We start from the raw sequence: 14,862 nt of genomic DNA, 5'->3' as shown, positions 1-14,862 counted from the left end.
TCTAAAAGTAGCATGAATAAGTGACAAGTTTATAAAATCTGGATTTATTAATTTTTCTTTATTACAAGATCTTCTCAAAGAAGAGATGGATTTGACAGTGTTCAGTTTGTAATATATTAGATTCAAAATGACATATTTAAAAAAATATTCTCTGTATACAAGGAAAATCCCAACAGAATTTACAAAGCCACTGCATTTCACATGTATGGTTTTATGAATCTTATAGAAAAGTTGTTATTACAAGTAAAACTACACAAATGATCTATGGTTTTAATCACAAATCTCACATTTTTTTTTCTTTGAATAGATTCTTAAAATAGATGCATTATTTAAAACAAAATCACTTTGAAGAGGCACATGGTGTTTAGTGCATGACATTAATTCTGTAACCCAAACAAGGAGACTAATCCACTCTGAGTAGCTAAATTATTTTTTTTTCACTATTTACATACTTTACTGAAGTATTTTCATCCCAGAGCCTCAGCAAACATCTTAGAATATTAATGAGGGAAGCCTAGCAGCACGCCAGTTAGCAAGTAAGAAAGTAACATCTTTCCCATTTTGACAGCTGGGAAACTGAGGCACCACATGTATTCAGATCCAGGCAACTACAGAAAGAAAAATCCTGACTCTTACTTCTGTTAGCCGCATCTTGACGGGGACTGTTCTTCCTGCTTGTCACATGGATGGTGACCATGCTGGGCACTGTCTGAAACCTGGTCAGTCGCTTTTTTCATGTTTAGATTGCAAAATAGGTGACATGTATCCAGCTGTAGTGCCATCAAAAACACCTTTACTAAAAGAAAAGCCATTATTGGTTCTCCTTTTTAGATCAAAAACCTGGGAAAAAGTGCATCTTCAAAACCTCCAAAGTCTTTGGAAGGGTGTCTTGTTCTACCCAAATACTGCAATAGTTCCCTCAATCTGCACACTAACAAATACTGAAAACCAGTAACTCTGAAAGACAGAATTGCACTATTTATTATTATCTTTTTAAGAAAAGTAGTTACAGTTTTGGGCATTATGAACATTCATTGGTCAATCAAGTATTTGAAAGAAGTTAGTTGAGAGATTCTCAGCCAGGACATGACCTTTAGAAAACATGAAGTTTTTCACATGGACCATAATCCCTAGGATTTTACTTCCTATGACAGCAAAATATTATGCCACATCAATAAAGATCACTTGAAAAGACCTTTAAAAATAACTTGTCAATAATGTTTGCTGAATGACTAAAGGAAATAAAAACTTGTTGCAGATCTGAGACGACATGAATTCACAAATTAAGAAAAACCTTAAAAGGCAGGACTTAAACTCTGGATAGAAGCATCCAGCACAAATCCAACAATTTTTAAGGCTACTATGGAGCATGCATAATTCAGTCACAGGCATCTCACTGTTTATGTTTTGACAAATACAACATAAAGGAATAAAGAAAATAAAGTCATGCACTGTTGCTGTCTCACAGCAGCAGGAGCAGGCCAGGCAGCAGGGGACAGGACAGCTGGAAGCACAGGTGACCCTGGGCACAACATAACCACTCTTGTCTATGGTGTCCAGTGAGATTCTGACCAGCACCATTTGCCTGGAAGGTGTCTGACCTCAGAAGCAGCATCCCCAGTTCAGCACTGGAAAAGGGCTTTATACAGCACTGTAAAATAAGCAAATAGAGCCTCACTTTCTTCAGGGAGGTAGATGGGCATAAATGTGTTCTTTCTGTGGTTACTGGGGCACCCTCTGCCCTGGCATCTGGGCTGGCTGAGAAACCAGTCCAATAAATTTCTCCTTGTGGACCTGACCCAAAAGTGGCAAACCACCATCTGCAGCACAATCACAAATACAGCACAGTGATTTAGGCAACTTTTCTTGTTTTCAGTCTCAAAACACTTCTGGAATCTTCCCCATTTCTTTTCCTGATTATTGCTGGTACCTACCAGAGACTCCCAACAGATGAATTCCTTGCTGGCCAAGGAAAGACTGCACTATGGTTTCTTTTAGCAATATGTCTCAGAAGTGGTGCTGGCTCTCAGGAAGCTTTTGGGAACTCCCCTCCTGTGTTTTCACAGAGCTCATCTATATTCTTAAGAGACTTTCAATGGTACCTCAGTCCCACTGCATTTAGGAGCTTCCAAAAACCTGGAATATCCGAGTTTGGGGTGTGCATTCAGAATGCAGAGAAGCCTCAAATACCAATGAGCAAAGCAGCACCATTTGAATACAAACAGGGATCCTGTGGTGAAAGGAGCTTCATCATCACCCATATGGACAGTGAAGAAACACCTCACTTCCCTGGCCTGAGACAGTCTCTTGTGGGAATGAAGAACCTGCCAGAACCTCCTCTCCCAGATGTCCCAGACATGTCATCTATGTTTTGCAAGATTACAATTTCTCTTGTACCACCTGACAGAGAAGGACATACAGGCTAAACATATAAACAGTTTTTAAAAGAATGTAAATAAACATCCAGATGCAAAGTGCCTTAGGTTATCTACCACCATCTCAAAGTTTCCCACAACACAAGGCAGGAGGCATTTGAATGCTACTCAAAAAAAGTCAAGGCAGAAGCTTCAGGAGAGTTATCAGCACAGTCCCAGGTTGATAAGTATAGAGTGCCATTTATAAATACAGAAACACACACACTTAAATTATATATATTAGTTTTATCTAGATTTATATATACATGTATAAATTAAATATACATATGTGTTTGTATATACAGACACACATGCATGAATGTCAACAGTCCCTCTGCTGAGAAACCTAAAATCTCTGAAAGCATAGACCAATTATTTGGATATTCTTAAGTATTAGCAATGTATTCTGATAGTTTTCATAAATATGCATTAAAATTCTCCATGGTAGTCACCCTTGTGGGAATAATAATATAGTTCCATGAGTTGCAAACCATAAGTACAGGCTTTAAAAATTATTTGAAGAGCAGGTATAGCCAGTGTAACTAACTTCCCGGACAAACAGAGGGGATCAGAACAGAAAACCAGACTTGAGCATATGGCTCCCTAACAAAAGTAAGGGCACAGGACCTCTCCAGCCCTCCCTGCTGCCCAGGAAAGCCTTTTAGAAGCTTTTTGCAATTGTGAGGGGAGACAATTTGATAACAGACAGAAAAAGGCCATGTTGCAAAATCCAAGAAATACTCTCAAAGTTGGGACAGTGTGTTATGTATCTCCTCCCTAGGAAATCAGGGCAGTCTTTTCAGATACATCTACATGTTTTTCCTACTCAAAGTTTCTAAATATGCTCTTAAAATTACTTTATAAAAAAACATGATAAATCAGTACACATAATACCATGTTTTGTTTCAGTTAGATTAAAATCAAGAATGACACCACCACATCTTTAACTAAAATAGAGTTTCCAACTTCAAACATGAGGATGGATGCTGTGTCTTGAGGTATCAGTTACTATCCTATCTTTTCCATAAAACACATTCCTATGGTAACATGATTAATTGCCTCACTAATACTGAGCAGTGTTCCCCCCAGATCAAGGCAGGTATGTTAGCAGCAGTGGAAGGTTTAGTGGAGAAGAAGCCTAAGAAAATTCAGGGTAGAGATGTCACTGGTGTAGACACAGCATGTCCAGGCTTGCAAGAACAACAAAATTTAGGAAGAATATGAACTTGCACTTATTTGTTACAGCATACCCTGTCTTATCAAGGTCTCTTTTCCCATCCATTACTTAGATATTAATCCTGCACAGCTTCAAGTACCTTAAAGCTCCTCCTCAGGGCTCCCTCTTGCTTAAAACCATTCAGCTTCCAATGAACCAGACTGAGCAACAGTCTGATTAAAAAGAAAACACCTAGAGCCTGAATGTCAACACATAGGTAGACTTAGAGAATAGAAAAAAAAACCAAAAAACACACACCAAAACCAAAACACACTATAGATGAGTTCCAGGATTCTAGCATGAATAGTAACAGGAGTTTTTTAAAGAAAACATTTGATTTTTCTTTTGTGCAAGCAGCATTGTACATGACAGAAGCAGTGCATAAACAATGACATGCCCACTTCATGTGACATCATAAAATGATTCTGTATAGCCCATTAACTTTGTCTGTAGACCAATTCTCCAAAAAAATCTAATCCCATGAAACTTCCTGAACATCAAAGGTATATTTTAGAGAATCATAAAGGTTGGAAAAAAACTCCAAGATCATCAAGTCCAAATTTGTCTAAACATCACTCTATCAAATAAACCAAGACTAAGTGCCATGTCCAGCAATTTCTTAAACACTTCCAGGGATGATGGCTCCACCACCTCCCTGGGCAGCCTGTTCCAACACCGGACAACCCTTTTGGTGAAGAAATTCTTCCTCATGTCCAACCTGAATCTCCATTGGAGCAGCTTGAGGCTGTGTCTTCTCATCCTGTCATTGGTTGCCTGGGAGAAGAGTCCAACCCTTACCTTATTACAACTCCCTTTCATGCAGTTACAGAAAGCAGTAAGGTCAGCCCTGAGCCTCCTTTTCTCCAGGCTAAACACCCCCAGCTCCCTCAGCTGCTGCTCCAGACTCTCCACCATCTTCACTGCCCTCTGGACTCACTCCAGCCCTTCAATGTCCTTCTTGTAGTGAGGGGCCCAGAACTGAACACAGCACTCAAGGTGAGGCCTCACCACTGCTGAGTACTGGGGGACAATCTCTGCCCTGCTCCTGCTGGCCACACTGATGCCATTGGCCTTATTGGCCAACTGGGTACAGCTGGCTCATGTTCTGTTGACCAGCACTCCCAGCTCCTTTTCCCCTGGGCAGCTTTCCAGCCACTCTGCCCACCCTGTGGTGCTGCCTGGAGTTGCTGTGACCCATGGGCAGGACCTGGTACTTGGCCTTGTAGAACAACATACAATTGGCCTCTGCCCATTGATCCAGCATGACCAGATCCCTTTGCAGAGCCTTCCTACCCTCCTGCAGACCAACACTACCAACCAACTTGGTGTCATCTGTGACCTTACTGAGGGTGCACTTTGATCCCCTTGTCCATACCATGGATAAAGATACTGAAGAGGGCTGGCCCCAGTACTGAGCCCTGGGGAACCCCACTGGTGACCAGCCATCAGCTGGCTTTAATTCCTTTCATCACCACTGTGTGGACCCAGATATCCAGGCAGGTTTGAAGAAGAACAAATGAAGGCAAAATTTCACATATCCACATGCTGGTTGTACAGAAAAATAACTGAGACCTCATGTCCTAAACTCAAAAAACTTTGATGAAAGAAAACATGGTCCAGATGATAAAGTGCAATTATTATTCAAGTTGTGCTAAAAAGCTTTCCAGTGCTTTTCTGAAGCTTTTCCGATTTTTCTTCTTGGTGATTTCATGCTGTAATTTTACTTCTTGGTGGTTTCATTCAACTTTTAATTATGTTTTTTTGCTTCTATCCCCATCATTCCAGTACTGTTCAGTCTGCATTTCTGTGAGCCGTGAGAGAGTACGCTGAAAGGCAAAGATTTCCTCCTCTCCTGTAAACATGGAGAGTCCTTTGGCAGAATCCTGCATCAATACACAAGAACAGTACCACACACCTGTGAGACTCATGGCTGTACTGAAGTGCATCCTGTCTAACTCCTAAGGCTCAGTGCTTTACAGGCTTTGACAAAATAAGACAGCAGCATGGCATCAACAAATTAAAATTATTTCAGCTAGGTAATCCTCTGAAGAAACAAAAAAATTTGTTTTAAAACAGCAAAATAGCAGGTTAACCATCTATTTTCCCTTTTTGTTGACTAGCTGTACATCGATTTAAACAAATTATTTAAAAACAATAACTGAGCTACAGGGAAAAAGAAACAAAAAACAGAATAAGCAACATGCAAAGTAGTACTGTTTGTGAGGACTTGTGAGGCTGTTCTGTAGTCTAGGAAGAGGTAGAAGAAACCATCTTTTATTCCTGTATTTTAAATGTAGGCACTAAACTTAAATCAGCATTTTCATATATGACTGAACAGATACAATGATTAATATTCAAAATGACCCTAAAACTTACACAAAATGGTTCTACATATAGTGACATTTTCTTTGACAATAAATAAGAAGCACAACATGTAATTATCAAAGTGACAGAGACACTGCAAAAAAGCAGCAAATCATTAGTTAAATATTTTTTTATCCCCCCTCCGAAAATGCTGCTGCAATTATGAGACTAAACCAAATTTTGTTACAAAAGGGAAATGATGTTAAAATCATGTACCTGGCTCAAGTCCAAATCATCCATGAGCACTCTGTTGTCTGGCAGTTCACCACTGCCACGTTCCACCAAGAACAAGCTTTGGAGAGGAGCTGCGGCAGAACAGATAATGCGCACCTGAGAGAAGAACAGGCAACAGTATCATCACTTGGGTTTTACAGGAACGGGATAAAATACATGATCCACACACAGCAAACTTCAAGTTAAAATGTCAGTGTTTTTCCCCCAGTGGTTTTCCTTCTCTTATTAGCACCACTGTTACAGATTTAATAGGATCTTACAGGATCTTTTTCTCAATAACAACTGACATAACTTTTACTCAAAGAACAGAAGAACTGTGCTATTAAATATGCAGAATATCTGCTACACATGCAATGAGTTAACCACAAAGTTTACTTTCTAAACTAACAGCTGCATAGTAAGCAATGCTTACTTTTCACCCATAGTGAGTCCTCTCAGTGGGTAGATATATTACACTATTTAAAGAACATCTAAATTCCAAATTTCCCAGAAGGCTTGCCTTCATTTGCACTACTCCAGTAAGTTATTTGCTAGTAAAAATAATGATGCTGTTTTCATGTCTACTGTGAGGAGATAAACATGCAGTGAAGACAGACTGAAATAATACTGCAGGAGGAGACTCTTGTTGAGACCATGCAGGCAGATGTTTGTGTTGTGGACAGGCATCCACAAATCTACTCAGGTATTTTTCCCAGCTACTTTTGATGGGAGTTTAACACTTGTATTTTTCCTATGGAGGAAGTAACAGAAAGTGACTGCTTGCAATTTTTAGTGACAGCACAGAGCAGACCATCCCCCTATTTCTAACACATTAGTTTAATATTAACATACTGTCCACTTCCCAACCATAAAGCATAAAGAATCTGACTAATCTGAATGACACTGATTTGAATGAGACTACTCATACAGTAAGTTAGTCCAATACCTCACTGAGTTGGAGCCTTTCTGATCAACAACCCATGCCAGAACGTTCTTGAAAAGGAGCAACCTCAACTGACACTTCCCAACTGCATAAATGTTTAAGTGTGTGCAAATGTAATCACATATATGATAGGGTTTCAAATCTTGCATCACTTTAAAAAAAATCACCTTAAACAGGAACTTCTCTTTGTTTTATTTACGCTAATTTTGCTTCCATGATTGAAATCTCTGTAAATCCACATGAAGTGTTGAATTTGTCATTAGTATTTTGTGAGCAATTCTGCAATCTAATCACAGAATCACAGAATACTGAGGTTGGAAGAGACCTCCAAGATCAATGTAAAGCCTACAGTGACTGTTTCCTTTAAAATTTATGATGTAATTGTGCTATTAACTCCACCTTCCTGATAAAAAAGGCACTGATTCCTGACCAACTGCCCATACAGATTAAAATTTTTAAAACTCCATTTCACTCCAGCACAGTTGGCAACACAGTCTTTCATTATTAAAATAATGACATGGCTTCTGTTGTTTTCCTGGGTTAGGAAAGAACATCCCCATTCAAGAACAGCAAATGAGCTCAAGCTTATATTTATGCTCATGCTTAATACCTTCAGAAACAACAACAACAAAAAAAACCTGTTTATTTGCCTTTATTGCAATGGGACTTTTATTTTTTTGTGAAGATGGAATGATGTTTCTTTGCAGAGCTAGTTCATTCTGCTTATGTTTCCCAAACCATTACTACAGGAAGCCTTATTTAAATAGTAAAAGTCAGTTTTAGGACTCCCAATATTATTCCTATGCATATAGGAAAGGCTTGATTCTCACCTTATGCTCATAAAAGGTATCAATAAGAGTAATGAAACGACGAGTTTGTGTCCTTTTTGCTATTGTAAGAAGTGGTATGTCACGAACAAACACCGTGTCAAAATGCTTTGATATTTCCAAATAGTCGCTGGCTCCAAGAGGCTGAAAGAAAACAAACCATAAGCAAAGGAAACCCATGATAGAATGACACATAAACACTGTATCTTGACATACTACAGTAACAGAAGAGAGCTGTAAAGTCCTGATCATATTCTTATTTTCCTTCCTTTGTATCTCATTTAAGGAATGTTCGACTGCCCTTAGAAACATGCCGGTGTTCATAATCCTGGTTTTACATGAACAGTAAGAGTTAAAAATGTGGCTCTCCTGCACCCAGACAACATTATGATCTCTCTCCAAGAACCTCAAATAAAATAATCACTATAAACCATAATCCATAGAAGACATGTGATTTCAATCTAAAGCATAAATAATTTGAATAGCTAATAGGATGCTTTCCAACAGCAAGATTTTTAAATGCAAATTCATAGGCTAGTTACTAAATCCTAAGTAGACTTGCATTTAATTCACCCAGGACTAACTCAGACTGAATAAATATCTCATGTTTTAAGTATGGAAAACAAGAGGAAACAGACAAAAATACAATTTTTCAGCAGTTCCTTTGTTCATGATTTCTCCTGTAATGATGAAATAAAAATCTTCAAGAAGTACTCATCAGTTTCTCCTTCTGTATCTAAACTATCAACAGAAAATACACTCAAACAGTAGTAGCTCATTCAAGTACATTCCTCTAAAATTACTTTTTCATTACATGGGAGGTAACTTTTTCTTCAAGATCTATCCTATCAGTACCACAGGCAGTACTTTATTATGAGCTATTAAAATTCATACTTCTGAAACTCGTTCCATCAGTTTTATTTGTACACAGTACTTCAGAATCTTGTCTGCAGTTACTGCAGAGAGTAAGTTCAGCAGCATTTCACATGGTCACAACTCACTCTGCAATACTCCTACTGTCTTAAAACCAGTAAATACAAAATATTTTCTCTAACTAAAATAGTGAGACTAATTTGTTGTAGGCCACATGTAACTTCTTAACTAGAACCCTTCTGCAAGAAGTTATTTTAAGCAATCATTAATAGCTGCCAATGAACAGGACTTTGGGTTTTGCTTAGATGCTAGAATAAAAACCCTGTAGAAATTGTCTCTACACAATAACAGGAAGGAGAAGCCTTGATAGCACTCCAAAAATTCTTCTGAAAATTAATGGGAATAAGCTAACCTTCCAGGCAGGTACTAAATCCTCTCACTGTCCACCAGCTCTCCCTCTTGTAGTCTCATGAATCACCCTGCTTTCCCATGCAACTCCCCTGTAGAATCTACGGAAAATAATTATTACAAAAACTTTCAATTCTTTTGAGCAGTGTTTAAGAGTAGTATATGCTATATTCTCCTGTTAGAATGATATCTAATGCTTATTTTCTCCCTCCATTTCAGTCCCCTAGCTACTGCTATGGATTTAGTCATCAGAAACCAAAAACTCATCATCATGAAGGCCACCAGCAAAGCTTCATGCAACACCTCTGGAAAAAACAAAATCCTATCTGGGTAAACCAGAGTAGCTGAACTCAAAATGTTCTGATGAAATAAAGCAGAAAAAGGCTCAAGAAAGAAGAAGGAACTGATGGATGGAAACAACAGAGCAAACTGACTGGACATCTTGCCACCAGATACAAGTGATACATCTGGACAGCCAGAGTATCAAGTGCAAAAGAAAACCATGGGAGCACTAAAAACAATACACCCAGGATGCTGCTGAAGATTTTAAGATTAGTGATAAGCAAATAGTTTCAGTAAGGGTAATTTTATTCCATACTTAGGACTGAAGTAGTGTTAAACACAGAGGAGATCAAGTATGCCTGTGTGGTGAGTACCTGTGAGGGAGACCAGCAGTGATCTCATTGTACATGAGAAAGGTAAGAATTTCTCATGTCTCCCCTTAGATAAGAAATTACAGACATCACTGCTATGCTGATTCATTCTTTTATCACATGAAGAGCTCAAGCAGTCTTCTGCTGAAACCCAAAACCCTGAGGAATTATTCTGTCCTGTACCAATGTGACACACTTTCTCACAAAATCCATACCAATACACCCTCCTCATCTCAAAGTATCAGACAATAAAAGCTGATTCCTAAAATAAATAAATATATAACTAAAAATTAAAGCATCCAAACTTCTGCAAAGTGGGCGAACTGAAGTGCTCAACTAATGAGCTATAACAGCTAAGAACTTGGTAGGTACCTTTTTAGGTGGATATCTAAACAGGAGAATTAAAAACCTGGGTATTCAGAAGAAAGAAATGGGTGGAAGACAAAAATAAGGCTAATGCATTTCAAATGGGAAGAATGGAAGATGTAATACTTTTAGCTTTTCATATAAACATAAAATCATACTTCATAGAAGGTTACAACATGCATCTTTATCAGTCAAACAGGAATTCAATCCACTTCAGCAGTGCAAAAAGCAAGCAATTCAAGAATTCCTCTAATAAAGGGCATAAAAGGCAGATCATTTCAAGCTTTAACAAGAACTTCTGAAACATCTACACCAACACTAAGTGATAAGATTCTGTAAATGTTAGCAGAAACGTGTCTTTGGAGACTCTAAAATCTTACACTCAGAAAGATCTGAGTCTAGCAGCATATGAGTACTTTATTAGAGTAAATTTGGTACCTCCCTGACAAGACTCAAGTCTAGTGAGACAGAACTGAAATGCCAAGTCAGCCATTCTGCTGTTACATATGGCTCAGCTGATATGAGATGTAGTCCCTTACACAGAGTTCTCAAAAATCCCTGCTTTTTGGAGTTTAGAGGCAGTCCTGGAGATGAAAGACAAAGCTTTTAATTTTGTTCCTAATATGACTTACTCTCATCTTAGGAAGTCCTCTGATTTCCTTCTGACTTGCTCAGTGTAAAAAGAAGGAACCACTAGCAAATCTGCAAATGCTCTGGTTACAGATTAAAGCCCTGCTTTGTATACCTCTGACCTTGCTATTGGCCCCAGTTTCCATGCTCCCTGTAATTGCTTCAAAGCTGGTCTAACCTACCAGCTAATTCCAAATGCTCCAAATGCAAGAGACCATGATGCAGGGGCACCCTGACAGCTTCTTAACTCCCATTCTCACTGGCCCCATGAGGTTGGCATAAGCACCCATGTCCCACCTCTGCCACACAGGAACAGAGACAGGGAGATGGGTTCAAGGCCAGATTGCACCATTGCTAGAGGCTCTGGCTGTACAGTCCAAGCACTGGCTGGGTCCCGATTGCCAGTAACATCAGCTCAGACTAAGCAACAAGACTAGAGGCACACAATTTTAGAGACATAGCACTGTCCTCTGTATAACCCTCCAGGGCTGAAATTTGTTTTGTGAATCTCAACCAATCACAGGAAGTATTTCACTTATATATACTACATATATATATATGTAATCCTCTTACTAAAAGTTTAGCTTGATTAATCTCATCCTCTGAATAACACTGTAAAAATACCTTCATTTGGTGTGTGCTTCTGGTACTGTCTGATTTTTTGGTTTTATCAATTATTGATCAAAACTCAACTGCAGAACAATAACACATTAATGTAATGACTGTAACTTACCATTTGGTACCAGCTCTTTCACATGCTATATTATTTTAAAACACTCAAAACAGTAACAGATTAGAATCTTCTTATGGTATGATTGTTCTTGCATGTGTATATACTCTCAAACTGTTGTGGATTTTTGTTATTAGCTCTGATGCCAAGAGTCAGTATTTTACAGGCATCACACTAATGCAAAACGCATTAGCACTAACATGGGCTACACTCCTGACAAAGTGTTTACTCCACTTCAACCCGCTTGACTGAGTTCTCACCTTCATTTGTTTTTGTTTCTCTGTCTACTTAATGCATTTTCAGCTATCATCATCTCAGTTCAAGTAGGATGTTTATTATTTGGAGCTCTCTGTGGGCTGCTTTAGAGTTAGTCGTCTCCTGATTCTCTTATGTAGTCCATTTAATTATGGTATAAAGCATCTTTTTCTCTTTGTTGACTCATCAGTGGCCCAGTAGGTCACCTTTCAGAAATTGTCTGAAGAACACAGAATGTTTTATATATGATAGAAAATGATATGTCATCTCAAAAGAATATGTATTTTTGTTGATGTTGCAAGATATTCCAGGGCCAATTCCAGCCAATCCTGAAGACCCGTGATTGACAGTAACTACAATTCTGTGCAGACACTCAACACTCCAAAACTTCCTACAGATAATATTTAATTTAATCATTAAGTATAAACAAACAAACAAAAAAAAGCTCTGTTGTTTCCAAATGAACACACTATCACTAGTGAGGCTCCTAAAACAGAGCACTGAGATAATATGTCAAGATCATAATTCCAAGAAAGGAACAGAAAAACCCAAGGCATAATATATGATGCCAAAGCATGCTATACTTTAAATAAAAATGGGAGGAGGTAGGGCATGGCTAACTTGGTTAAAAAATTTAAAGCTAATAATGGCAGTGCAAGTCATAGAACCATAACACAGTTTGAGTTGGAAGAGCCCTTAAAAGCATCTAGTTCCAATCAGGAGAGCAGGAATCTAAGATTTGTAAACCCTGGAGTAATAGTTTCTATATCAATCACAGCCCCTTGCTATCTTAGGTTATTGCACCATAGAATCCTGTTAAGAAGTAATTTTGCTTGTTCTTACAGCAGAAGTTTTTTAGTCACATTTCTCATAGTGGAAAGTTGTTTCAGATCTTTGCTCTTCTGCTTAAGAAGATGCTTGTAATTTCCTATTCTTTTATTTATGTATTTATTTAAACAATATGCTCAAAGCTGGTTGAATACTGGAAGCATGGAAAAGGCATGTTTCTGCTCTAAAAGCTCTCACTGCTAAATTTCCAGTTCCAACTCCAAAGTACAGCATTATCAATGAAATGGTCTCCAAAAATAGTTAAGGCTTAAAAAATTTATAGGTCTATTTAAATATTTACACTTACTATTAAGATTTCAAAACCATGATCAAAAAAGCTTTGAAAAAAAGAGAAATAAGTACATTCAAGAATCTAAGAAACAAGAAAAAAATTAAATTAAAAAGGCAAACCCTAAAAACTCCATTCATCTTGAAAAATCTTGTACTACCTGGTCTATAAAATATAGGATCTAAACTCTCAAGGCTTATGCAGCTTTCACTGAAAGGAGTGCTCTCTAAAAATTAAGCTCTGATATATGTAAAATATAAAACAGAAAGACAGTTTGACTAACAATATAAGTGTATTGCAATATTTCCACCTGAAATAAGGTTCTTGAGCTCATTTTATAAAAAATGCTCAATAATAAGATAAGGCAGATTTTTGGGGGGGTAGAGAACCTGATTAAATCCTTAAAGTAAATGTAGCTAATAAAAGACAGACTCTCAGTCTGGAACTTAAGCTGCAAAAGCTAATCTCTCAGGAATAAAACTAAGATCACAAACAATGAAAACTATTATTCTAAAAGATTACTGGAAATAGTGCTTACCTGTGGTATGTTTATTTACACCTATACCTGACAATCCTACAATCCTAAAGATGACACCAAATTATTCTGTGGATATGATACATTCAGCAGCTTTTAGTGAAGACAGTTCCCTCAAAATTACTCAGAATCATTAAACCACAAATGCAGCTGAGTTATATCATCACATAGGGCAGACATGCAGCTGACTCAAAAACAGACACTTGCATTTCTAAATCACTTGATGCATTTGAAGGTGGTGAGTTTTTTCTTTTCTTTTTTTAAAGCTTAGTTACATCTTTTCCTTTGAAGTGCAAGCTATTCAAGTTAAGAATTACATCTTCCTCCTGGTCTGTACAGTGTGCCTATTGCAATGGAACAACAACCTAACAGAAAATGTTCACCACTTATTTGCTGTGTTAATCTAAAGAAAAATTCTATTTTGCCAATTTCAGAAATATTGAATAACTACTCGGAAAAAAATCACAGTAAGATAATCTTTTACAACATACTGATGCTAAATTTATTTTCAGAGTTTTAACGCTATCGCATGTTTGCTAATGGCTAGCTCATGTTAAGACACTGCCTCCATTGGTACTGGGCAGCTGGAGGAAAGGATGTATGGGATTAGCCAGTGCAAAGCCCACAGGATCCATGACCCACAGCAGCTGAGCTGTGAGGAGCAGGCTCCACGCCGGCGCTCCCGGCAGAGGGCAGCAGCTGCTGCGCACAAGCCGGGGAGCACCGAGAGCAGCCACGGATCTCCGCGGAGATCACACAGAAGCTACGCTGCTGCCTGCGTTACTTACACCGGATCTGACTGTCACAATTACCTGTTTTCAAGGAAAATTTTAAAAGGGAAGTGAAGAAAGAGAACTGGCAGAGAGTGATTTTTCTAAGGCGTAATCAACGCTGCTCTTCATGCGTGAGGAACACACTAAAATGGGCTAAGACTTGTATTTGTACAATCTCATGTATATATATGGGGATTTTGAAACTAAGTTAATATAAGCATTTTACTTTTAAAGGTATCTGGTGACCTTTCATTCACACATTTAACTCAATGAACAAAGTAATTAAATATCTTTTACAAGAATCTAACACTGCTGGTAGTGTTTCCCTCGTATAGATGGAGAAACTGGAAAAAAGAAATTAAAGGCCCCAAAGAATGGGAGCCAATGTTAGCATTAAAATTCAGTTGTATGTCCCCTGTTCTGCCTGGTGCCTGTCCCAGCCTCCTCTGGCTTTGTTTTATTTTGATGGAAACCAAGCAGAGTCCTCCTGGCTGATTACACTAGGGCTCCATTCTAGCACTGGGTAACTGCTTCATTCCCATGAC

The 14,862-nt window shown here is 38.2% G+C and overlaps 1 protein-coding gene across 2 annotated transcripts in view; it reads right to left on the bottom strand.

Annotated features, from left to right (window-relative positions):
• Nucleotides 1–5,245: 5,245 nt before the first annotated feature.
• The window catches only part of AFG1L (AFG1 like ATPase), a 59,391-nt gene continuing 49,774 nt past the window's right edge, over nt 5,246–14,862 (bottom strand). For both annotated transcript variants that reach the window (XM_056488936.1, XM_056488935.1), the window contains exons 11-13: nt 7,981–8,121; nt 6,211–6,324; nt 5,246–5,513 (exon numbers count right to left, since the gene is read on the bottom strand). In XM_056488936.1, coding sequence (XP_056344911.1) covers nt 5,382–5,513; nt 6,211–6,324; nt 7,981–8,121 — 387 coding nt within the window. In that variant the 3' untranslated portion in view covers nt 5,246–5,381. The remainder of the gene's footprint in view (nt 5,514–6,210; nt 6,325–7,980; nt 8,122–14,862) is intronic.

Source organism: Oenanthe melanoleuca, chromosome 3 (assembly GCF_029582105.1).
Source record: "Oenanthe melanoleuca isolate GR-GAL-2019-014 chromosome 3, OMel1.0, whole genome shotgun sequence".
NCBI lineage: Eukaryota > Metazoa > Chordata > Aves > Passeriformes > Muscicapidae > Oenanthe > Oenanthe melanoleuca.
The sequence above is the reverse complement of the archived record's forward strand: the minus strand, read 5'-3'. Positions and strand labels throughout refer to the sequence as shown.